The 24,325-nt window shown below is 43.8% G+C and overlaps 1 protein-coding gene across 1 annotated transcript; it reads left to right on the forward strand.

The window, feature by feature from the left end:
- The first annotated feature begins 8,442 nt into the window (after positions 1 to 8,442).
- Positions 8,443 to 24,093, forward strand: LOC122547518 (lactosylceramide 4-alpha-galactosyltransferase-like). Its single transcript, XM_043686133.2, has 3 exons — positions 8,443 to 8,556; positions 15,145 to 15,653; positions 22,258 to 24,093. Exons 2-3 carry the CDS (start codon positions 15,171 to 15,173, stop codon positions 22,846 to 22,848), a joined length of 1,074 nt encoding a protein of 357 aa, XP_043542068.2. The 5' UTR covers positions 8,443 to 8,556; positions 15,145 to 15,170; the 3' UTR covers positions 22,849 to 24,093.
- Positions 24,094 to 24,325: the final 232 nt, after the last annotated feature.

Raw genomic sequence — 24,325 nt, forward strand, 5'->3', positions numbered from 1 at the left:
GAAAGGGGGTGTATGTGTGATGTTAGGAGGAAGCTGTTGTACCTTTATTCCTAATAACACTGCGCCTGATGATTCAATTACTCGGGCCTTAGGGGGATTGACTACTTTAGCAGAGTAACTGGCTGAGAATTCAGGAGTAAACACATCTCTCACAGGATGGCTTGAATCCTGGTTTGGAAAATGGAAGGGGGTGGTGGTTTCTATCCTTACTTCCCTGATAGTAGTAGTCGGGGTATTGGTGGCCTTTGGCTGTTGTATCATACCCTGTATACAAGGGCTCACCCAAAGACTGATTGAAACAGCCTTGATGAAACGAATGCCCCTGAGGGGAAATTTGACAGAGGAACTTTATCAACTAAATAATAAGGAGATGAGTGAGACTAAGATGGATGAAATCTCTGAAATGATGCTTGCGAATTTTGGGAACAATTTTTAAAAAAAAAGGAGACAAAAATGCAGAAGATAACAAATAGTAATGAAAAGAAAAAGGGGAAATTGTGGGATATAAATGAATTAACGTTATTTCTGCAAGTATAAATTCTGATACAGAATAGGAATGAGAAAATACATATTCAGCAAAAAGAAAGGATATGTTAGCATGAGACGTGAATACAGAACAATGGTGGATATATGGGCAAACAGGAAAGCATCTGTTTCCCCTACTCAAGACACAGGAACTAACCCTAATCAAAGAGGTCAAAGTGGCCTCTGGATGGAAATAGATGCTGATAGAAGAAAAGATATGCCTAATCAATAATCTATAATAGACTGACGTCAAACACCCTTATGGGAGTCAGAGATAAGAGTTTGTCACGGACAAGACAGGATAAACAGAAGTTGTGGGATAAGTCTTAAGGAAATGAGTGACGTAAGCGAAGCAGGGAACAGACAATGGAATAAGGAAAACATATGGTATAAATTGCGAGGGTTTTTTGGATATACTGTGCATTCTGTAATTACCTTACCTGGTAATTAGACAAAGCACCCACCTATAGGTGTATAAATAAAAAAGAAGCTGTTATTCAGATATTCGTCTCGGACTGAAATTATTAAAGTGAGTGAGCTTTTGTTTCTCACAGGTACATAAATAAAAAGGTTTAGAGGGACATGGGCCAAATGCTGGCAAATGGGACTAGATTAATTTAGGATATCTGGTCAGCATGGATGGGTTGGACCAAAGGATCCGTTTTCATGCTGTACAACTCTATGATTCGATGCTTCTAAATGACATAGTACGTAACACAGTTTAGAAAGATCTTAACATAAACAGCTAAATAACACTTTTTAGATTAGATTACTTACAGTGTGGAAACAGGCCCTTCGGCCCAACAAGTCCACACCGACCCGCCGAAGCGTAACCCACCCATACCCCTACATTTACCCCTTTACCTAACACTACGGGCAATTTAGCATGGCCAATTCACCTGACTTGCACATCTTTGGAGTGTGGGAGGAAACCGGAGCACCCGGAGGAAACCCACGCAGACACGGGGAGAATGTGCAAACTCCACACAGTCAGTCGCCTGAGGCGGGAATTGAACCCGGGTCTCTGGCGCTGCGAGGCAGCAGTGCTAACCACTGTGCCACCGTGCCGCGATTTGAAAACTTCTTTACAAGCTCTCCTGGCTTTGAAACTCAACACAATAGAAAGCGGTTTTGCTGAGGTGCCTTGTCCCTCTGAATTGAGCTAAACTGTTATTTCTGAACATATTGATTCGATTGCCCTGAAGTTAAAACAAAACTAACAGCTTTGTTCTGTTGCACTGTCTGTTATTAACTCACTAGTATAAGCATTTTATCTATAGGGGCTCTCCCAAATACTTGATTGCAGTCACATGCTTTTTAAACACTGATGTATTTAGGTCACTGTTCCAAAACAACTTTCTGACCTTTTCATCAAAACCTTCAGCAAACTGACCAAAATCTGTTTCTGTTTTAATGTCCAACTTTCAAAGATGGCAATTTAATGTTTTTTTCCCCCTTCATCACAGTAACGAATCTGTCAATAAATTTGTAGTGAACACCTTTTGAAAAAAAACACATGCTCGTTAAATTACTGGTCAATTCCAGTCTCTTGGTGTCTGTTCACAATTCAAATTACTGGTGTGGCATGAATTGAAAACTCAAACCACCATCCTATCAATGGAGCTGATTCCAAAGGACTAAACAAGACTTTCCAATGATGTGCTGTGTTATCAATAGCAATAGACTACATGCTGCAATAAGTGTTACACCTCTACCAGAGTCGGTGCCTGACCAGGACCGTGGGAAATGGGTATAAAATAAGAGACCTCTGAAGGAATAGCTTGGATGCAGAAAGGTTAACGGAGTCTGAAATGCTCATAAATTGTCTGTGCAGTGGAGAGAGTTGAGCAGAGGAACATTGCCTCACAATATGAGTCCTTTAATGCTTCATTAAGGCAAACCCAATCTGGATTGTCAGAATGGTCATTGTTTTTAGACTCCTCAGAATGACGATCAGCATCATGGTCAAAAATCTTCAAACCTTCCACTTTCCAATCATTGATTTCAAAACAAACATTTTCTGAAAGTCGTCAAGCTGCCAGTTCAATTAAAAAGTGGAAGTCTGAGACTTGGGTGGGCAATTCGTGGTAAATGTAAGGTGGCTCTTTCTAGCATTAAGCTGCCTTTATATTGCATCCTTTCAGAGGACTGCAGTTTGAAAGGGTGAGGCTAATTAGAATTGAGTTTTGGTTCAATAAGGAATCTCTTGGAAATCACATGTCTTGTGATAATTGCTTGTTTACTGCAGATCCCCGCCGGAAGTGATCACTGTCAGGTTGCAGCTTCTGCTTTGGAGACTGTTTTGATTTTTCTGTTAGCGACCAGCCTGGGAAACAGCTTCACAGTTCAGTTGTCCTTTTCCTGAAAGTCCACTTCTAGTGGGTTCAGTATGGTAGCGGGACACCAGTCCAGTCTGAGGCTTGATTGTGCTTTTGGGGAACATCCAGAAGAATCCTCAATACTGTGTTTACTATGTTGTCCTGTTCCCCCAAACTCTGTTGAAACAAAACGTTCAGAGACACTGTATAATTTTACTTCCTTCATCTTTATTCTGAGCCCTGGCAGGGAGAGGAAATGATGGCCCATGTGCACAGAGACATGAATTCATGGTCTTCTCTGGAACAGCAGTTTCTCAATAAATTGGAAAGTCATTTTACAGATAAGGCAACATGCATATTGACTGGGTGGCTTTTACATTTAGTGAGTGTCAACAGTAAAGATTAAGCCATCTTCTGTTACACAATGAATTACTGGCTTCACATAACGAATACTTTTCACCTTGTTAAACTAATCTCATATACTGACTGCTTCCAATATTGTTAAATGGCTCGAGATAATGACTGCTTTTCACCTTGTTAACCCATTACCATTGCCTGTGCCACCCCGTTGTTAACTGTACGTTCTTATCTGATCTGAGTCATGCTCAGCTGAACCACTTGTTTCACAAAACACAGAACTTATCACAAAACTCATTACTGAACACTTTCCCTGCCTGCTCATAGCCTGCTCATATCCTATTAACATTATCATTCCCTCCTTTTGCCATGTCATGATAAGCAATGTCATTACCAGCTTTCATAAGACTCTGACAGCCAGTAAAGCAAGTTATTGACACACAGCATACAATGATTATAACTAGTCTGTTACAGTAATTAGATTTTGAAAAATGCTCCCAAGTGGAAAAAAAAATCATCAGTAAAGTTCTTAAATGTATAGTCCTTAGTGACCACTCCATCCCCTCCAAGTCGAGTGGAAATGAGCCAGTTTTCCAAAATCTCCTTTAGGTGAAGTCTAACCTGAAAACAAATTTCAGTCTGTCATCACTCTTGTGCATCAGGCCACGGTGACGTCTGATTACTTGGATAAGGGCAGTTAAATGCTTCACAAAACTAACGAGACTTCCATGCTTGTGGAGATGCTACAAATGGAGGATGCCAGCACATCTGAGCATGCAGTGCAGCAGCTGCAGTTGCAAGCTAGGTGAATGCAGCACTCTTTGCTGCTTCTGCTCCCACTCTGTTGTTAAATGTAACAAAGCCAACTGGCTGTGTTGATGTTAGCTTGATCAGTGATCCTTCATATGATCGAAATACAAGGTAAGGCTCATGCAGTTTAATGTCCATGGGAAGGCCACTGACAAAACGCGTACCGACCTCTTCTTCACTGTTGTTAACTTCTTCACTTTTCCTGCTCATGACTGGGGAGCTGATTGAATCCGTTGGATCAGGTTGTGGAGGGGCAGGCAGTGGTCTGAAGGTGTGCTTTACCTGTGAATGGAGAAACTCTAGAGAAGATGTTAGCTGCTGAAAGTATCTTTGCATTTCCTCTCTCGTTCCTTCCTTGCCAAGATGGGTATCAGTATGAAGACAGTCACACGGTTAAGTGCACTAAAGTGTGTCTGCCTATTTCAACATTCTTTGAATTCTTGAAGTTTGTTCATCTGTTCACTAGTTATGACATTATCAAGTTTTATACAGTCCATAAACTTCTAAATTGTATTCAGTCATATATAAACAAGTGGTCCGAAAATCAAACCCTTGGGTATCTCATTCAGGTTATTCAAAGAACATTTTCTTTCAACAAATTGAAACTTGGCTAATGTGAAAGTCATCAGGAAAAGTAGTTCAAAAGTCTGGAACAGCAAGAAAACAACAAAATGTTTCCTGGACTTTATCGATCGAAGAGGCAGTTTCAGTTCTGATTTAAATCTCAAATATTCATGGGATACAAATGCTGAATAATTTAAAATATGTTCTCCAAATGAAACTTCCAAAATAAAATGGTTGAAATTATGGTGGCAATTTTGGAAGAGATAAATATTCTTTGACTTTACAATATGAAGGAGGCTAAACCAGTATTTTAACAAACCAAAATTTGTTTAAACACTCTCAGCATGATACAATTTACATTGAAACTTTGCCTTTTCAACCCAAGTATTAGTATAACCTTAATTTCAGCGTTTTCTCATTTTATTTGCATCCTCTCCCTGAAATTACACCTGTAAAAAGGAAAAGCCCTCACAGTGGACCACATGTTCCTGCAATCCAAACCACTCTCTTCCCCAGAACAAAGACTCGCAGAGCCTCAAATTTCACCACGAGGGAACCGTAACTTCTTTCTCACTTTACTCCACATGAGGACTTGAAACCCACTTAACCTTGGAGAACCCAAATCCCACCTAAACACAGAAAACTCGAACTTCAGCACAGCATGGAGGACCCGAACCTCAAATCAACCCACCGTGTAGACTCAAACCCCAGTACCACACAGAGGACTTGAACATCAATCACACCCACCCCAGGTGTCTCAAACCCCAGTACCACGCAGAGGACTTGAACCTCAATTAAACCCACCCCAGGTGACTCAAACCCCAGCACCACGCAGAGGACTTGAACATCAATCACACCCACTCCAGGTGTCTCAAACCCCAGTACCACGCAGAGGGCTTGAACATCAATCACACCCACTCCAAGTGACTCAAACCCCAGTACCACGCAGAGGACTTGAACATCAATCACACCCACTCCAGGTGACTCAAACCCCAGTACCACGCAGAGGACTTGAACATCAATCACACCCAACCCAGGTGACTCAAACCCCAGTACCACGCAGAGGACTTGAAAATCAATCACACCTACTCCAGGTGACTCAAACCCCAGTACCACGCAGAGGACTTGAACATCAATCACACCCACTCCAAGTGACTCAAACCCCAGTACCATGCAGAGGACTTGAACATCAATCACACCCACTCCAAGTGACTCAAACCCCAGCACCACGCAGAGGACTTGAACCTCAATTAAACCCACCCCAGGTGACTCAAACCCCAGCACCACGCAGAGGACTTGAACATCAATCACACCCACTCCAGGTGTCTCAAACCCCAGTACCACGCAGAGGGCTTGAACATCAATCACACCCACTCCAAGTGACTCAAACCCCAGTACCACGCAGAGGACTTGAACATCAATCACACCCACTCCAGGTGACTCAAACCCCAGTACCACGCAGAGGACTTGAACATCAATCACACCCAACCCAGGTGACTCAAACCCCAGTACCACGCAGAGGACTTGAAAATCAATCACACCCACTCCAGGTGACTCAAACCCCAGTACCACGCAGAGGACTTGAACATCAATCACACCCACTCCAAGTGACTCAAACCCCAGTACCATGCAGAGGACTTGAACATCAATCACACCCACTCCAAGTGACTCAAACCCCAGCACCACGCAGAGGACTTGAACATCAATCACACCCACTCCAGGTGACTCAAACCCCAGTACCACGCAGAGGACTTGAACATCAATCACACCCACTCCAAGTGACTCAAACCCCAGTACCACGCAGAGGACTTGAACATCAATCACACCCACTCCAAGTGACTCAAACCCCAATACCACGCAGAGGACTTGAACCTCAATTAAATCCACCCCAGGGGACCCGAACCCCAGTAACCAGTAGAGGACTCAAACCTCAATGACACCCCCATCTCCTCAATACAGCATCTGCCAGTGAGCTTGCGGAACTGTGTCTCTTGACTGAATTAATTGCCGTTTGAGGAATCCATAGACTAGAGAATAATTGAATGAGGGGACCATCTCTGGCACACTGGAATGTCGAGAGGGACCAAGGTTTAAAATCTTATCTCGTGGGGCCGTCCATCTCCAGACACCGATGTTCCGGGCAGCTGTTGACAACGTCCGATCGTAACTATCCGTTTGGATCCTGCCGACTACGCCAATATTGTCATCCCGTTTTCCCCCCTCTCATCGAAGGAAAACCTTCAGAGATTTAGTATAGTTTTGCTTCCTTCATCTTTATTCTGGGCCCTGGCAGGGACAGAGAATGATGGGCCATGTGCACAGAGACACGAGTTCACGGTCTTCTCTGGCACAGCAGTTTCTCAATGAATTGTTTAGTCATTTTACAGGGTGGAGCATCCAGATAATGCAACATACATATTGATTGGATGTGTTCAGTAAAGATTAAGCCATCTACTATTACACACTGAAGAACTGGCTTCACATAACGAATAGTTTTCACCTTGTTATACTAACCTCACATACTGACTGCTTCCAATATTGTTAAATGGCTCAACATAATGACTGTTTTCCAGCTTGTTAACCCATTACCTTTGCCTGCAGCCCCCCATTGTTAACTGTAAGTTCTTATATGATCTGAGTCATGCTCAGCTGAACCTCTTGTTTCACAAAACTCAGAACTTAACTCTTTCCCTGCCTGCTTTTACCCGATACACATTCTCAACTGAGAAAGCTGTGTTAGCAAAGATCTCAGAAAATATCTACTCATTTGTGATTGACATCCCTCTTCACATTCCAGAACACCGGAATCACAGCTGTCTGAGCAACTCAATCTTTAACCTTATAACAATTATGAGCTAGGATATGTTGCACCAAAGTGTTTTTTTTTAACCCTTAAAGTGAATTTTGCAAAGCGAAATCTGACTTTTCCCCTTACCCAGTCTATGAGCGTGTTTTGTTGGTGTGCTTTAGGCAATTTAGAGGGGTCAGCAGTTTTGAATTTATAAAGTTTGACGTCAGCATTAAATACGTTTTATTAATAATAAATTAATCATTTTGATCTTCTACAAAACTGCTAGTTGATGGATCTCTGCTCCTAATTCTAGTGTCGGAGCATTATCCTATATCCTATATCCTTTGTCTTATATCCTTAGCTGAATATTACAATGAAATTTATGTCATGACCCTGCAGTAAAGGAAATTGAGAAAGATAGTGTATTGCTCCCATCATTGAAAGCGAGGAGGGGTGTTGTGTTCTCATCTTTGGGGTGATGTCTCTTTAAGACATCAACGCGTAAATATGAAATGTACCCAAGCCAAAGTCTTTCTGCATTGTAGCACTCAAGGCATAGACTTTACCTGGAGATTACTTTATATTGTATGTATTAGTCTCATGGTATGTCACATATCAAGAAAAATTAATCCACATACCTAGTGGTGCTGCATCGACATAACATAAGAATATTAATACAATACCACACAGACAGACATAGACACACATACATACGCACACTCATACACACACACATATGGATATTCATGTGTTTTTCCTCCCTCTCTCTCCTGTCCCTACACAAACATTTCTAATTACCATGTTCCCTCAGGGTCTCTTCCAAAGTCACATGACAAAACTTTCCAAGCTCTCCTTTGTAGGATCATCAACCCTTATGGGATACTATCCTGGAGGTTTGACCATAAAATATCTGATAATATAACCCATGCCTACTGATTACAAATATCATCACATTCTCCACATTTCATTGGGGTTGCTCACATTATTCTGTCTGTCTGTTTGATCCTGTTCATAATGTCGCTGGCCTCAATAAAACATCCCACAAAGTTTTGTAAAGGGCAAATCAGCAACAGGAAAGTCACATGTGACATCAACCTTTGTTTCAATCCTGACACACCCAGTGTAACCTGAATGCTGAAACATCCTTACACACAGCAAATGAACATTGGAGCACAAACACCTTTCAACACGGTAAGTGAAAACTATTTCTAACATCCTTCCTTTGGAAGATTGTTCGGATCATTCATTCCTCTTCCAGCTTTTCCCACAAAGGTTTGGATGATCACATTGGGGGTTGAACCATTGCCAGCTTTGGGTTTCGTGAGTTGTTTACAGACATTTCTGACTGCAAGCCCTCTCAAATTATCCAGGCTGGGAATTGGAACATGCACACACTGACCTGTCTGGGACTGGGATTGAGAACAGCATTAGGGATACTCCTACTTCTTGGAAACAGTATTTGCATTGTAGTCCTTTTCCACACCCATTCCCCACTCTCTCGATGACACTCTCCCTCTTTCCAACTCTCTCACTATATCTCTCCACCTTTTTCACTCCATCTCTCTCTCTCGTTCTCTATGCCTTTACTCATTCTCTTTTTCTCCCTCTCCACCTCACTGTCTGTTATCCCCACTGTCTGATTGTCTGACTCTCTTTCACTCTTCAAACCTTTAACTGCAGCTCATTTTCCCAGAACAAAAAACATCTATGTGAATTTCTGCTACGATTTCTCCCGTTTATCAGCAGTGTCTCAATGGTTTCACAAAGATTATGTTTTGTCAAAGTTCACTTTTTTCCCACGGTTCAGCTTTCCTGCAGTTTGATTGAAGCAATTTGCCCAGGAGAGGACTAGATCTCAAGGGGAGCTGTGATGTGCTCCGTGCATATGGATGAGATGCTGGGCCAGGGGTCTAGGGTTTGCAGACTCACAGGAACTGCTGAAGAGTGGGGAGGATCTGCTGTTGGGATGAGGGGGATTGGTTTACGGGATGGCAGGAACTCCTACATGAGGTTTAGATTAGATTACTTACAGTGTGGAAACAGGCCCTTCGGCCCAACAAGTCCACACCAACCCGCGGAAGCGCAACCCACCCATTCTCCTACATTTACCCCTTTTACCTAACACTACGGGCAATTTAGCATGGCCAATTCACCTGACCTGCACATCTTTGGACTGTGGGAGGAAACCCACGCGGACACGAGGAGAATGTGCAAACTCCACACAGTCAGTGGCCTGAATTGGGAATTGAACCCAGGTCTCTGGCGCTGTGAGGCAGCAGCGCTAACCACTGTGCCACCGTGCCGCCCCTAAGGTTAAGGAACTGATCCTAGGTTGGGGGAATCTGCTGTGAGGGGCAGGTGAGGGGAGAGGGCGGTGTGAGTGTGGGGAGTGGGAACTGAAAGAATTGGCAGAAAGTTACAGTCACGGCAATTGAGAATCCCACTGGATTGCTGACAATCTCAGCAGAGTGACCCATAAACTGATCACCTGCAACGGAGATGAGCAGAGAGCAGTTTATCTTTCATAGTTCAATCTCCAGCTATTCTGAGTTTCACTCTGAATGAAGAGCAGCATTTGAAATGTGAAAAGATCAACATGTTCAGACAGGTTTAACGTGTTTGACGGTGTTAATCCGGTTTGTCAAATATACTCTTTCAGTTCAACAAAATATAATTTCTGAGGCTGTTGAACAGATCATAACAAATCGTCAAGAATTAGAATAATGATGGTTGAAATAATGTGCTAGATATGTGTGATACGACAAAGAATGACATTTGTGAGGTTATTCAGTATAAAATGAAACAGTAAGTTTATCACTGTGTTGAAGTTTCAGTGGGCAGTGAGTCAGAGAGAACTGGAAGTGGCACTGACTGAGAAACTGCACGGGATGGTTAAACTGAGAGGTCTCCTCCAGGCTTTTTCCACCCTCACAACTGAACCCACAAAGACAAAGAGAGTGTCAGAAAGGCTTCTCTTTAACCCGGAATGTGGGTGTTTTCATGATGTTAATAATCGCCTGACAGCCAATGATGTAGTTCTGAATCTTTCAATTTAATTGTGGAATGTGGGTGTTGCTGGAATGCCTGGTGGCTAATGGTTTCTGTATGGATTGTGAGCATCATTGTCAAGATCAGCATCTGGTGCTCATATCTCATTATCCTTGAATTGATTGGCTCTCCTGGTTGCTTTAGAGAGAAGTTAAGATTCAACCACACTGCCATGGGTCTTTATGAAATGAACTTACATGTGAGGGCATCACTGTCTAGGCTGGCATGTATTACCCATCTCTAATTGCCCAGAGAACAGTTAAGTGTCAACCAGATTGATGTGGGTCTGGAGTCACATGTAGCCCAGACCAGGGGAGGAAAGCAGTTTCCTTCCCTAAAGGATTACGGTGATGGATGTGGATATAGGTTTGGTCGCTGAGCTGGAAGGTTCATTTTCAGATGTTTCATCACCATACTAGGTATCATCTTCAGTGAGCCTCTGGATGAAACACTGCTGATGAATCCTGCTTTCTATTTATATGTGTGGGTTTCTTTGGGTTGATGTCATTTCCTATGGAGATGTTATTTCCTATGGAGTGTCACGACAGAAGCTGAGCTCTGCTGTACAATGGGTTTCAAGACGCCCTTGATACAGCCTGAGAGTTTCTTACACAAGGTTCCATTGCCTGACATGATGGGGATGTCCTGGTGTGTTGGATTTGTGCATCTTCGGTAAGGCAGTAGAAGTCCTGTATGTGAGAAGAACGTGGGATGAGAGTGCATAGGGAAGAGTGAAGAATTGGATCAAAAGTCTTGATCAATCTGTTTAGTTCATGGGTGTGTCCTTCAGTCAGATCAGCCAGTAGTTGCCTGTAGTGTTCCTGGTTGTTCAGTTGTTGGTACACTTCCTTGCAGTAGTTCAATCTATTCTGTATGATGATGGCTCCTCCTTTATCTGCAGGTATGATGACAATATTGCGAGTGGTTTTGAGAGCATAGACAGCGTTGCATTGTGATCAGGTGATGTTTTGCTCTACCTTGTGAGTGTGGCTGATGAATCTGGCCTTGACACATTTCCTGATGATTTGAGCGTACACGTCAAGCCCAGGGCAGCGGCCCTCCAGAGGGCTCCAAATCGACTCCTTCTTTGGTCGCTCCACTACAGATCTCTCTGATGACTCTTCTGGTTTATTGATTGTCTCGTTAGGATCACTGCTGACATCTTGGAAGAATTCCCGGAGTCTCATTTGTTTGATAAACTCCTCCATGTCTGCCACAAGACCAATGGGGTCCGTTTGGGTGGGAGGGCAGAAATTGAGCCCATGGCTGAGAACTTCAATCTCTTCCAGTTGAGGTGTGTGATCTGATAAGTTGATGATCAATTTCCCCGTGTGATAATGTTTTCAATTGTGGTGCCAGGGGAGGTTTGGCTCCTGTGAGTGATGATGCCAAGTTTCTCCAGTTTCTTATTTTTGGAGTGCATGTACATGGTGTAGTTCTGTCACCTTTCTGCTTGGCAGTGTCTCATAACTGTAATGTTGTATCTTGAACGCAAGGTGAGAGTGTGGACTCTACCTTGATTTCAAGGTTAAGGCACCTGCTGTAGAGTTGGTGCACAAGATGATTGAGGAATTTGTGAGAGTGTGACGGCAAAGTCTCTCAGCATAGTCTGAACTTCTGAATTATCACTCACAGCATACAATAGGTTTGGAGCAGGAGCTATCAAAGCAATGTCATTCTTGAATGTGACCCAACTTGAATCCCCTGTCATGGGACTGAAACTGCTGGTTTGTTTGAATTGCCTTTAAATATATAGTTTTTGACTTATTATTCATGATTCTATTCTCTTAACTATCCACTGACCTCCAGGTGAGCTATACCTAACACTCAATTTAGAGAAATTTTGAATCATTAACATTGTCATTTTTACCAGCTACAGACTGGGTTAAAATGAAATATTCTGCCTCCTGAGAGTTTTCAAACCAGCTAAATTATCTCAGGATAGAATATTATTATATACTTTAAGAATATTATTTACAGAATATTATTATATACTTTAATAGAAAAAGCTTTTTTTTAAAGTTTATCAATTTTTTAGAAGTTGTAATTTAGGAATCATAGGCTATTATAGGATCTAATTCTGTATTGTAGACTATAACATGCTCAAAGAAATAAAGACATTTATCAAAAAGGCAAGTATTCTGGGAAAAACATTCCCTTACTATTGAGTGATCACTGAAGGGGTCCCTGATGCTGTGAGGCAGCAGTGCTAACCACTGAGCCACCGTGCCATTAAATCCAAGCCTCCCACCAACCTACCCTCCACACCCGGCATTTTCCCTCACCTCTGCAAGAGATGCAAAACCTGCACCCGCACTCTCCCCTTACCTTCATCCAATGCCCCAGAGGATCCTTCCACATCCAGTAGACATTTTCCTGCACATCCAAACAACTCATCTACTGTGTCCATTGCTCGCAAAGTGGTCACCTCTACAATGGGGAGACAGGACGCCAACTCACAAAACATTTCAGAGAACATCTCTGGGACATGCGCACCCAACAAGCCTACCGCCCAATGACCGAACACTTCAACTCCCCTCCAACTCTGCCAAGGACATGTAAGTCCTGGGCCACCACCAGCGCCAAATCCAAGCCACCCCACGACTGGAGGAAGATCGCCTCGTCTCCTGCCTTGGGACAAGACGGAATCAATGTCAACCTCACAATTTTCATTATTTCCCCTCCCCACAACTCATCGCAGATCCAACCCTCCAACTCGGCACCATCATCTTCAACTATCCTACCTATCCATCTTCCTCCCCACCTATCAGATCATCCACCACTCTGACCTATCACCATTACACCCCACCTGCACCTACCTATTGGCTTCCCAGTTACCCCACCCCCATCCTCCAAGTTATCTCAGGAGACTCCATGCCAGTTACTATAACGTATTATTAGTACGGTTATAACAGGAAACTTAGTCACCATGATTTTGTGAAAGGGAAATTTTGTTTAGAGAGTTCTTAAAAGAATTAACAAACAACATGTACAAAGGTGAATGTGCTAGAATGTATCTAGATTTCCAAGAAGGCGTTTATCTCAATGATTTCTGTACATATTAAGAGTGCGCAGTGCTTCATAATGGCATTAGTTAGTTCACAGGAAGGAGAGAGAAGGCATAAAGGGGTTTTTTTTTGGTTTGGCAAAATGTGATGAGTGCTGCAGGGTTTGTGCTGGGGTCTCAACTGTTTCCAAAGTATGCCAATGACTTTGGATGAAAAGATTGAAGATATGGTCGTTAACGTTGCTGATGAGAAAGATATAAGAGGAGAACAAGTTAGCAGAAAGACATAAGAGCCTGAAAGAGGATAGAGATTGGTTGAGTGGATGGAGCAAATAGAATATAATGTGGGAAAGTGAGAACATAATCCCTCTCACAAGACATGCAAAAGCAGTATACTATTTGATGGACTGAGTTTGCAAAAGCTCTGAAGTGCAGAAGGATCTAACTGTCTTGGTAGATGAATCACAAAAAGATGGCATGCTAGTACAGCCATTGAAGATAAATGAAATTGAGCTGTTTATTGCAAGCGGAAAGGAATATAAAAGTAAGGAAGTTTTCCCACAATTGTGTAGGACATTTATGAGACTACATCAGGGATACTTTGTCCATCTTTGGTCTCCCCTATTAAGGAAGGACATAACTGCATTGTTGTTGGTAGAGCAAAGATTTACTAGGCTGTCTGAGTTAAGGCAAAGTACTGTGGATGTTGGACATCTGGAATGTACACAGAGAGAGTACTGGAAAAACTCAGCTGGTCCGGCAACATCGTGGAGAGAAAAACAATTAATGTTTTGATTCCAGTATGACTCTTCTCCAGAGTTTTCTTCTGAAGATTTAAAACACAAGCTTCCATTTCTCTCTCCTTTAATTTTAAATTAGATTCCTTACAGTACGGAAACAGGCCCTTTGTCCCAGCAAGCCCAGACCGACTCTCTGAAGAGTAACCCACCCAGACCCATTCCCCGACTTTTACCTCTGACTAACACACCTATCACTATGGGCAATTTAGCATGGCTCATGCACCTAACCAGCACATCTTTGGATTGTGGGAAGGAACCAGAACACCCCGAGGAAACTCACACAGACACGGGGAGAATGTGCAAACACCACACGGACAGCCGCCCGAGGTGGGACACGCACCCGGGTCCCTGGTGCTGTGAGGCAGCAGTGCTAACCACTGAGCCACCATGTTGCCTCAATGATGAACCTGCTGAATTTCTCCAGAGCTCTCTGTATCTGTGCTATATTCACTGAGTTCAGAAGAATAAAAAACAGTTTCATTGAAACATAAGATTCTGAAGGATTCAAGGGGATGGACTCTGAGAAATCATTTCCACTATTTGGGAAATCAAGGCCTTTGGTGAACAGCCTCAGGATAAGGACTTCACTCAATGGATTGTGAACGTTTGCAGTTTTATATCCCAGAGGGTGCTCCATGATTGATATTTCTAATGCTGAAATAGTCAGACTTATCATCTTTCAGGGAATTGTGGGGGGAATGTGGAGTGGGAAGGAAAGTGGAATTGAAACCCAAGATCAGCCATAATTGTATTACAAGGTGGAGCAGGCTGGGTTGGTCAAATGTCTCCTTCTGGCTGTATCACCTCTGCTCTTATGTTCTATTTGCTACTTACTGAATTGCTTTGCTTTTGAGCTTGCAAGTATTCTCAAGTATGACTGTATGAACTGAACTGTTTATAATTGACAATTCTTTCTTCTCACAGTGATCATTACAGAACTATCTTCAGTGATGAAGGGTATTGCAAAATTTGCAGCATTATTCATCCTGCTGGTATTTGCCCTTGCTGCCTACTTGCTTGTAATTCCCTCTTTGAATAAGACCATTTTAAAATTAAGTGAGTTGCCAAATACATTGGCAAACTACATGGGCAATCCAGTTGACACTGATCGAATTAAATTACCAACATCAAGCTACACAGTGAGTGTGAAATACCCACACCCATCCACAGAGCCGGGAATCATGTTTCTACAGACCTCCAGTCAACTGAACCCTTCCTCACTGGCCATGTGTGGCATCGAATCAGCAGCAAGACTAAACCCAAACAAACCAGTTTATTACTTCATGAAAGCATTCAATGGGAATATATCTGTGTATCAGGAACCTGAGTACAAAGGGATCCGTCTGCTTTCTTCATTCAAGAATGTCATCATCTTGCCCTTGAATCCTAAAGAATTGTTCAACAACACACCCTTAGCTGGATGGTATGAGAAGGTAAGGAGTTATATGGAACTGGCTGCTTGAGTTTGTGAATGGTAAAAGCTGCTAATGTCCATCAATCTGAAAAATGAATAGTAAACTTTACACTGACAAGCTAAGTCCCTGTTTCTATGTGTACAATGATGGATAATGCTGAATTGGACGTCCTGTGGGTTTTAAATTAAAATATAAACAGGAAGTAGCATCTGTGTAGAGAGAAAAATGGGATTACTTTGAGTCCAATTTAACTTCTTCAGAAGAAAACCCAATTCCAGACTCAAAATATGATCTCGATTTCTTTCCCTACATTTGCTGCCAGACTTGTTGAGTTTTTCCATCAACTTCTATTTCTACTTCAAATCTCCAGCATCTGCACTATTTTGCTTTTTTTTGATATGTTTTGCAATCAAGTTCAGAACAGAATTGTTTTGGGGTTTGAATGATGTGGGCAAAGGAAAGATTTCTGGCAATCGTGTGAGAAGTCCAGTGAGACCAAATTCAATGCTGGTGGCACCTCAGTCCATGTTTTGTGCATTCATTGAGAGATAAAGTGAGCTTCTGACCTTTAGGTTTTTAGGTTGGAGCCGAGGTTCCAAAATCTCAGGGCACAATCCATGGGTATCGAATACACACACACACATAGACACACACACACACCACACACACACACACACACACACCATATCTACCAATATTGGCATTCAAGATGCTCACAGTGTCTCGCTTTACCTTTTTCATAGAATCATAGAATTCTAACAGTATGGAAACAGGCTATTTGGTTGAACAAGTCCACACTGACACTCTGAAGAGGATCCCAGCCAGACCCATTCCCCTTCCCTAATACTCTACATTTCTCCTGACTAAAATGCACCTAATCTACACATCCCTGAACACGATGGGCAATTGAGCAGAGCCAATTCACTTAGCCGGCACATGTTTGGATTGTGGGAGGAAACCGGAGCACCTGGAGGAAACCCATGCAGACACGGGGAGAATGTGCAAACTCCACACAGACAGTTGCCTGAGGCAGGAATCAAACCCATATCCCAGGCGCTGTGAGGCAGCTGTGTTGACCACTGACCCACCATGTGCCCTCTCAGACAGATATACCAGGCACACATTACTTCTGTCTTGCCTTGCCATTCAGTGTAGGCACAGAGCTAGAAAGCTTGTCAGCAGACCTTCAGTAAAGGGGGAATGGCCTTTGCTCAGGGGTCTTCGCACATTAAGTCAGGGACAGCCTCCAATATCAGTCCAGGGTCTTGGATATGGTCAGTCAGTACTCTGCGCAGTCAGAGACTGGGATCTATCCACATAACGGAGTGAGGAGCTAAATATTGGACAATCCACCATCCAACTGGACCCTTTCTGCCCTACTGTGGACCGTTTTCCTTCTGGAATGAGACACAGGCAGGTACCATGGAGGATGAAAGTGGGTGGCACAGCTATTATATTGGTGCAGGTGGGGAGGTGCCCTGAGTGAGTGAGTGGGTAGCAAAGAGGATATACAGGGTTAGTGGTGCCAGTGAGTTAGGGTGGGTGAGACTGAGTGGGTGCAGCCAATAGTGAGAATGTCTAAGTCCCGTTTGGAGGTGGTCACACGAGCAGAGAAAGAGTGAGTGTGAGGTATTGGAGAGTAGATGCTAGCTCCTACCCTAAATGAAGAAAGTTATTGTTTCCTCCATTGCTGGATATTCCTCCAGATGGCTGAGACCCCTGCACTGACCCGGGTGGCTATTTAGAACCAAGCTGTTATGGGCTGGTGTCATGTCCACCGCTGCTGATCCTGGTCAAGAGGATGTCCTCCATGTGTACCACACCATCCAGCAGGGTCTCCTGGTCTCTGCCCACAAAGCATTGCACCAGTTTCATTTCTCTGGTCTGTCAGAGAAAATGTCAGGAAATATACCAGGCTACCTGAACAGGTAGTTGCTTGTTCAGGTGCACAATGGCTTTATAAGTTAGCACAGACTCAACAGGGCTTTGACTGATACCTGCTGAGTTGATCCAGGAATGGTGTGTGCTAAGAGAGGGATACAGGCACACAAGTGAACACCACAAATGGCAGGTTAGGGTGTTAATCAGACGTGTTGGGTAAGAATTGGTGAGAAATCCTGCTGGATCTTGAGGTGTGAATCATGGAAAAACATGACATAACTCACACTTACCCAACAAAATGTCAAACACAGAAGGTGTGGCTTAGGCAGTAGATCTCAGGGAACCATTCCTGGGCGAATGGTAGCAGTTTTAACTGGTGACTGACCTCGTTCATCGAAGACATAGAGATGCAGAAGAACTAGGATCAATTCTTTTCTTTATCTGTTAAATGGAGATTCAGAGTCCGCAGAAAGTCAGGATTGAAATCAATTCATGAGTGAGAGAGGGATTGAGACTCAATCAGTTTGGTGAGTACACATTGGGAAGAAACAAACCATTTGGGTCCCAGTTGTACCTACAGGAAAGGTTGTTTTTTCCAAAATTAGAATTTCTATTTAACTCTGTGTACACACACTGTCTATACCACATCTGGCTATACCACAATGCAGTGACTTTGCCCATGATCTTCCTTGTGAGAGTTACCTTTGCCATCTACATCATTGATATCCGTCCCTGTAAATCTATCAGGATTATTTCCAACATCTGAGGGGGTTCCTGCTCTACCGCTGTTGAATTCCATTCCTTTTGTCTGCTTTATCTGTCAGCCTCACCCTTTCTCACTGGGAACAGGATAACCATGTCCTACACTGAGCTCTCCTATGCCACCTCCTCTTGCCATGTAATATAAAGCATTTCCAACTGTTCCTCAAGCTTGGCAGCTTTTAACCTAGAGCAAGTTCACCTGGAGATAGTCCTCCTGCTGCTGGTGATTCTGGGGACACACCATTGATTCCAGATTCCCCCAGGTTCTCTAAGGGTAGGACAATGCTGGCTTCCAATCACCTACCAGAAGAGATAATGGGCTTGGAAATGCAGCCAGGTGCAATTTCACACTAATGGCAGATCATTGGCTCACGTCCAGAGTAATTAACTTAAAATCACACAAACCAGCACGGTCACTGTGATCAGGCAGCTGTTCAAATATATGCAGTTCTTTCAAAGTGTGGAGGAAGGAATTACCGTCAGTCTCTGGTATTTTCTCAGCTCCTTTCACTGTCCCAGTTTATCAATCAACCCAGAACAGTCATCATTTAGAATTTCACATTTAGCACGCATTCCACTTCAAGCCAATCTCACTTCATTCATTGGAATTATTACACTGCTGCTCACATTCAAGTTAATGACAGCATGCCAATCTTAACATGTTAACAACTGTTGCAGTTTGATTTTTATCATTTGTAAAATGGTATTGGTTCCCAATAAACCCTGGAGAGGAATCATTGAGTTTTAGAGTTGTGCAGTTTTAATTATTCTATCGGCTGCAGGCCAGTGTTTCTCCAAAAATCCTCCACTGTCTTCTATTATTTGTCAACCTTTTCCAATATTGGATCTTGATGAAGACATGGGAGTTTCCTGGTGGCAGCCCTGGTGAAAAGAGTAATCTTTTAGTGTCTGAAATGAGCAGTCACCCTGACATTCGAACGATACAAATTGGAAAATCCCAGCTACTTAAATACTTGAGTGTTGGGATGAAACCCACTGATGGTTTATGATCCAGTTTAAGTTTCTAGTCAATAATCTGACAATCTGCCTTGTTTATAAAGTGGAAATCGACAGTTTTCTCTTCACTAGAACTGTATTTGTAGAGTTTTTCAGGGCTGAATTCGGAGCCATGCTGTTCCCCTTTAAGTTCACTGTCGAGGGTGAGGGTTGATGTAGACATATGAGCCTTGTGTTCTGGGGCTGTGAATTTAAACCTTGGGCAAAATGAACAGATTAATCTGAAGTCAGTCTGACAGTGAGCATTGGGGGATTGTTTGTCAGAGATCAAAGGAAAACTGGATGTTTTCCACTGGGAAGTAGGTACAAGATATTTACACTTAGACAGACATGAGTATAAAGACCCAAATGTGAAGTCTGTTTTCTCAAGAAAGCTTGAAATGATGTAAGAAAATCAGAAATAGGAGCAGGATAGGACACTCGCTCCCTTAAGCCATTCAACATAACCATGGTGTGATGTGATTTCACTGGATAGAGTGCAAAGGAGATTGACTAGGATGTTGCCTGGTCTGGAGAGTTTCAGTGATGAAGAGAGATTGGACAGACTGCTGTTGTTTTGCTGGAGCAAGGAGATTGAAGGGGGACATGATTGAGATGGAGGAGAAAGTGAGGACTGCGGGTGCTGGAGGTCAGAGTTGAGAGTGTGGTGCTGGGAAAGAACAGCAGGTCAGGCAGCATCTGAGGAGCAGGAGAATTGACGTTTTAGGCATAAGCCCTTGATCAGGAAGGAGGCTTGTGGGCCGGAATGGCTGAGAGATAAATGGGAGAGGGGCTGGGGCTGGAGGGAAGATTGCTGGGAATGCAATAGGCAGATGAAGGTGGGGAAGAAGGTGATCGGTTAGAGAGAAGGGTGGAATGGATAGATGGGAAAGACAGTGGGCAGATCAAGAGGTGGTGCCAAGTTGGAGGCTTGGAACTGGGATAAGGGAGGGGAGAGGAAAATGAGGAAACTGGGGAAATCCAATTAGTCCCATGTGGTTGCAGGGTCCCAACTGGAAGATGAGGCATTCTTCCTCCAGGTGGCAGGTGGTTAGGGTTTGGCGATGGAGGAGAACCAGAACTTCATAGTCCTTGCTGGAGTGGGAGGGGGAGTTGAAGTGTTAAGCCACAGGGCGGTGGGGTTGATTGGTGCAGGTGTCCTGGAAATGCTCCCTGAAATGATCCACAAGTTGGTGTGCTCTCTCCCAGAGGAGAGGAGATCACATCGGGTGCAACGGATACAGTAGATGACATTGATGGATGTACAAGTAAATTTCTGTTGGATGTGTAGGGCTTTGTGGCCTTGGATGGAGGTGAGGGGTGAGGTGTGGGTGCAGGTTTTGCACTTCCTGCAGTAGTGGCTAGGGAAGAAGCCGGGAGTGGGGTGAAGTCTGGTGTTGGGGGTGGGGAGGGGGGAGGGTGCATGGATCTGACAAGGGAGACACAGGGAGAATGGTCTCTCCAGATCGCTGATAGAGGTGGGGAAGGAAATATATCCCTCGTGACGGGGTCTGTTTGTAGGTGACAGAAGTGGCAGAGGATGATGCGATGATGCGACCATCCCCCACCTTTTCCTCCCCTGCATCAATTACTGTATCAGTGCTACCTCATGCTCCCACAAGGAGGTTTAACAGTTCATCGACTTCATTAACACCTTTTACCCCAACCTCATATTTACCTGGACCATCTTGGAGACTTCCATTCCCTTCCTGGACCTCTCCATCTCCATCTCAGGTAACTGACTAACCACGGACATCTACTACCAACCCACGGACTCACACAGCTGCCTGGACTATACCTCCTTCCACCCTGCCACTGATAAAAATGCCATCCCTTATTCCCAATTCCTCTGCCTCAACCACATCTTTTCCCAGGATGACAATTCCACCAGAGAAAATCCTAGATGGCCTTTTTCAAAGACCACAATTGCCCTAACCACTTGATCGATGATGCCCTCCTGTGCATCTCCTCCATCTCCTGCTCCTCTGTCATAGGACCCCACTCCTCCCAACACAACAAGGACAGAACCCCCCTAGTCCTTACCTTTCACCCCACCAACATCTGTATATATCACATCATCCTCCACCAGATCCTGGGCCTTCTCCATTGCCAAACCCTAACCATTCGATGCCTGGAGGAAGAACTCCTAATCTTCTGCATTGGAATCCTACATCTACATGGGATTAATACAGATTTCACCAGTTTCCTCATTTCCCTTCTGCCACCTTATCCCAATCCCAAGCGTCCAACTGGGCACCTCCCTCTTGACCTGTCCATCATCTTTCCCATCTATCCGCTCCACCCTCCTCTCTGACCTATCACATTCACCCCCACCTACATCTACCTATCATATTCTCAGCTACCTTCCCCCCAGCCCCAACCCCTCTCCCATTTATCTCACAGCTCGCTGGCCCAGAAGCTTCATTCCTGATGAAGGGCCTTTGCCCGAAGCCTCGATTCTCCTGCTCCTCAGATGCTTCCTGACCTGCTGTGCTTTTCCAGCACCAAACTCATGATTGAAATGTATGCAATTATGAGGGAGATGTGTCATTCTTTCAGCTATTCACTGGAAACTTGATCCTTTTTGGCAGGAATGTGGTCAGAAATCCACACTGGATTCTCACTCAATCTCGAGCCTGAGCGGGTAGTTTTCTATCTGTTTGAACTAAAGTTTTATTTGACGTGTGACTGTGGTGTGGTTCCCAGGACACTGGCTCTTGTGGTGGAAGTTGGAGACTGTGCCAGGGGCAATGGGGAAAGTGGCTGCAGCCTTTCTCCATTGAAAGAGTGTGCAGGTTTAAGACTGAACCAGCCCAGGTTCCCATCTCCTCAAGACCCACCTTGCCGCCTGTTACAAAGTGCTCTCAGGAAATGGTGCTCAACCAATGAGCATTGTGCGGACGGAGAGGACAATATTTGGAGGGAGGAGTGATTTAAAACATCAAACCCGTAATTGATGAACCTCTATTCTGTTATTTTACAGGTAGATCCCAGCAAGGAAAGTTACTGGTTCCATGTACTCGCTGATGGCTGTCGGCTAGCCTTGCTGTGGAAGTATGGGGGCATCTATCTGGACACGGATATCATTTCACTCAAACCCTTGGAATTCCAAAATTTTATCGGTGCAGAATCAGTACGTTTCGCAAATAATGCAGCTTTGGGATTTAACCGCTCTCATTCTTATGTCGAGAGTTGCTTGAGGGATTTTGTTGAGAAATTCAATGGAGCAGCTTGGGGCCATCAGGGTCCTAGACTGATAACCCGGATGGTGAAGAAATGGTGTGGAACTGACAATCTTCAAAACCTCTTCAACAAAGAATGCAAAGGGATTATGTTCTTGTCTGACAACTGGTTTTACCCAATTCCATTCAACGATTGGAAAAAGTACTTTGAAACAAATCGATGGAACAAAAACAATGATGATATTGAAAAGGAATTCTCAAAGACGAAGGGGGTACATGTTTGGAGTTTTTTATCCAGTCGCCAAAAAATTCAAATCAGAGGAAGTCATTCTTTACTCGAATACTTCTTCATTACATACTGTCCAAGCACATATGAAACTCTCCCAAAATAGGGTGTGCTGTGAGTGTCAGTTTACATATTGCTTTGAATTTTCCCTACTAAATAACTACCTGTAACAAACCGATCATGATGGGTGGCTCTCAACCTCATCTTACTCTATCTTCATCTGGATCTTTCTACTGTCTTTCAGGCATAGATGGAAGGGGACAAGTGCGATCCTGCCTCGAGTTTTCCTCTCTAACTTTCTCCCATCTTACCCCATCACCTGCTCCCTCCTTCCCCCAAATAATCCTGGAAACCATCTCCCATTTTAATAAAAAGTGAAAGACTGCAGATGCAGGATATGTGAAACAAACACCAAGAACACGGGAAAAACTGAGCAAAGAAGTTCTGGACCCAATGCTGTTTCTCTTCCTCCACAGTTGCTGAGAGATATGCTGAGCTCCTCCCACATTCTCTGTCTGCTTTTATTTTTTGTAAAGCTAAGTGCAATGTCCTGGGAAAGTGTGCAGTAAAAATTACCAAGATACACTGGCCCTTAGGTTATGTCACTGGGCTAATAACTTAAAGGTACGGGTGAATAGCATGTGGACACGGGGTCAACTCCCACCATGGAATTTAAATTCAGTTAATTAACTTGGATTGGATGATTGCTGTAAAAATCCATTTGGTCTAAGAATGTCTTCAGGGAGAGAAATCTGCCAACCTTACTTGGTCTAGGCTAGGTGTGACTCCATAGCCATTTCCCTGACATGGCTTCGTGAGCTACTTACTTCATCATATTAAACCACTACAAAGCCTTAAAGAAAGGAATGAAACCAGACAGACCACAGACATTGCCCCAGCCGGTGTTAACATCCAGAACTATAGTGCTAGCTCTATCCAGCCTGTAAACTCCTTCTTACTAACATCTGTGGATTTGTGCAAAGTGGGAGACTGTCTCACTGACCTATGGTTCCCCATGGTAGGATGTTGAAGAAGGTGAAGTTGCATGGGGTCCAGGGTGTACGAGCTAAATGGATAGAGAACTGGCTGCACATTCTCCCCGTGTCTGCGTGGGTTTCCTCCAGGTGCTCTGGTTTCCTCCCACAGTCCAAAGATGTGTACGTCAGGTGAATTGGCCATGCTAAATTGCTCCTCATGTTAGGTGCATTAGTCCGAGGGAAATGGGTCTGGGTGGGTCACTCTTTGGACGGTCGGTGCGGACGTGTTGGGCCGAAGGGCCTGTTTCCACACTGTAGGGAATCTAATCTAATCTAAAAAAAAACAGGAAACAGAGAGTAGTAGTGGAAGGAAGTTTCTCAAGATGGAGAATCCATACTGGGACCACTGTTGTTTGTGATATATGTAAATGATTTGGAGGAAGGTATAGGGGATCTGATTAGCAAGTTTGCAGATGACACTAAGATTGTTGGAGTAGCAGATAGTGAAGGGGACTGTCAGAGAATATAGATAGTTTGGAGAGTTGAGCAGAGAAAAGGCAGATGAAGTTCACTCCGGGCAAATGGGAGGTGATGCATTTTGGAAGA

The sequence above is a fragment of the Chiloscyllium plagiosum genome, unplaced genomic scaffold (assembly GCF_037043375.1).
Source record: "Chiloscyllium plagiosum isolate Xiang-an unplaced genomic scaffold, Cpla_swu_hap1 HiC_scaffold_13, whole genome shotgun sequence".
In the NCBI taxonomy this organism is placed as follows: Eukaryota; Metazoa; Chordata; class Chondrichthyes; order Orectolobiformes; family Hemiscylliidae; genus Chiloscyllium; species Chiloscyllium plagiosum.

Bases quoted from the DNA above. Each gene is read 5' to 3' on its own strand.
- LOC122547518 (XM_043686133.2), top strand. From the start codon at position 15,171: ATGAAGGGTATTGCAAAATTTGCAGCATTATTCATCCTGCTGGTATTT. The intron at 15,654-22,257 runs GTAAGGAGTTAT...GTTATTTTACAG, and splicing joins TAGCTGGATGGTATGAGAAG to GTAGATCCCAGCAAGGAAAG.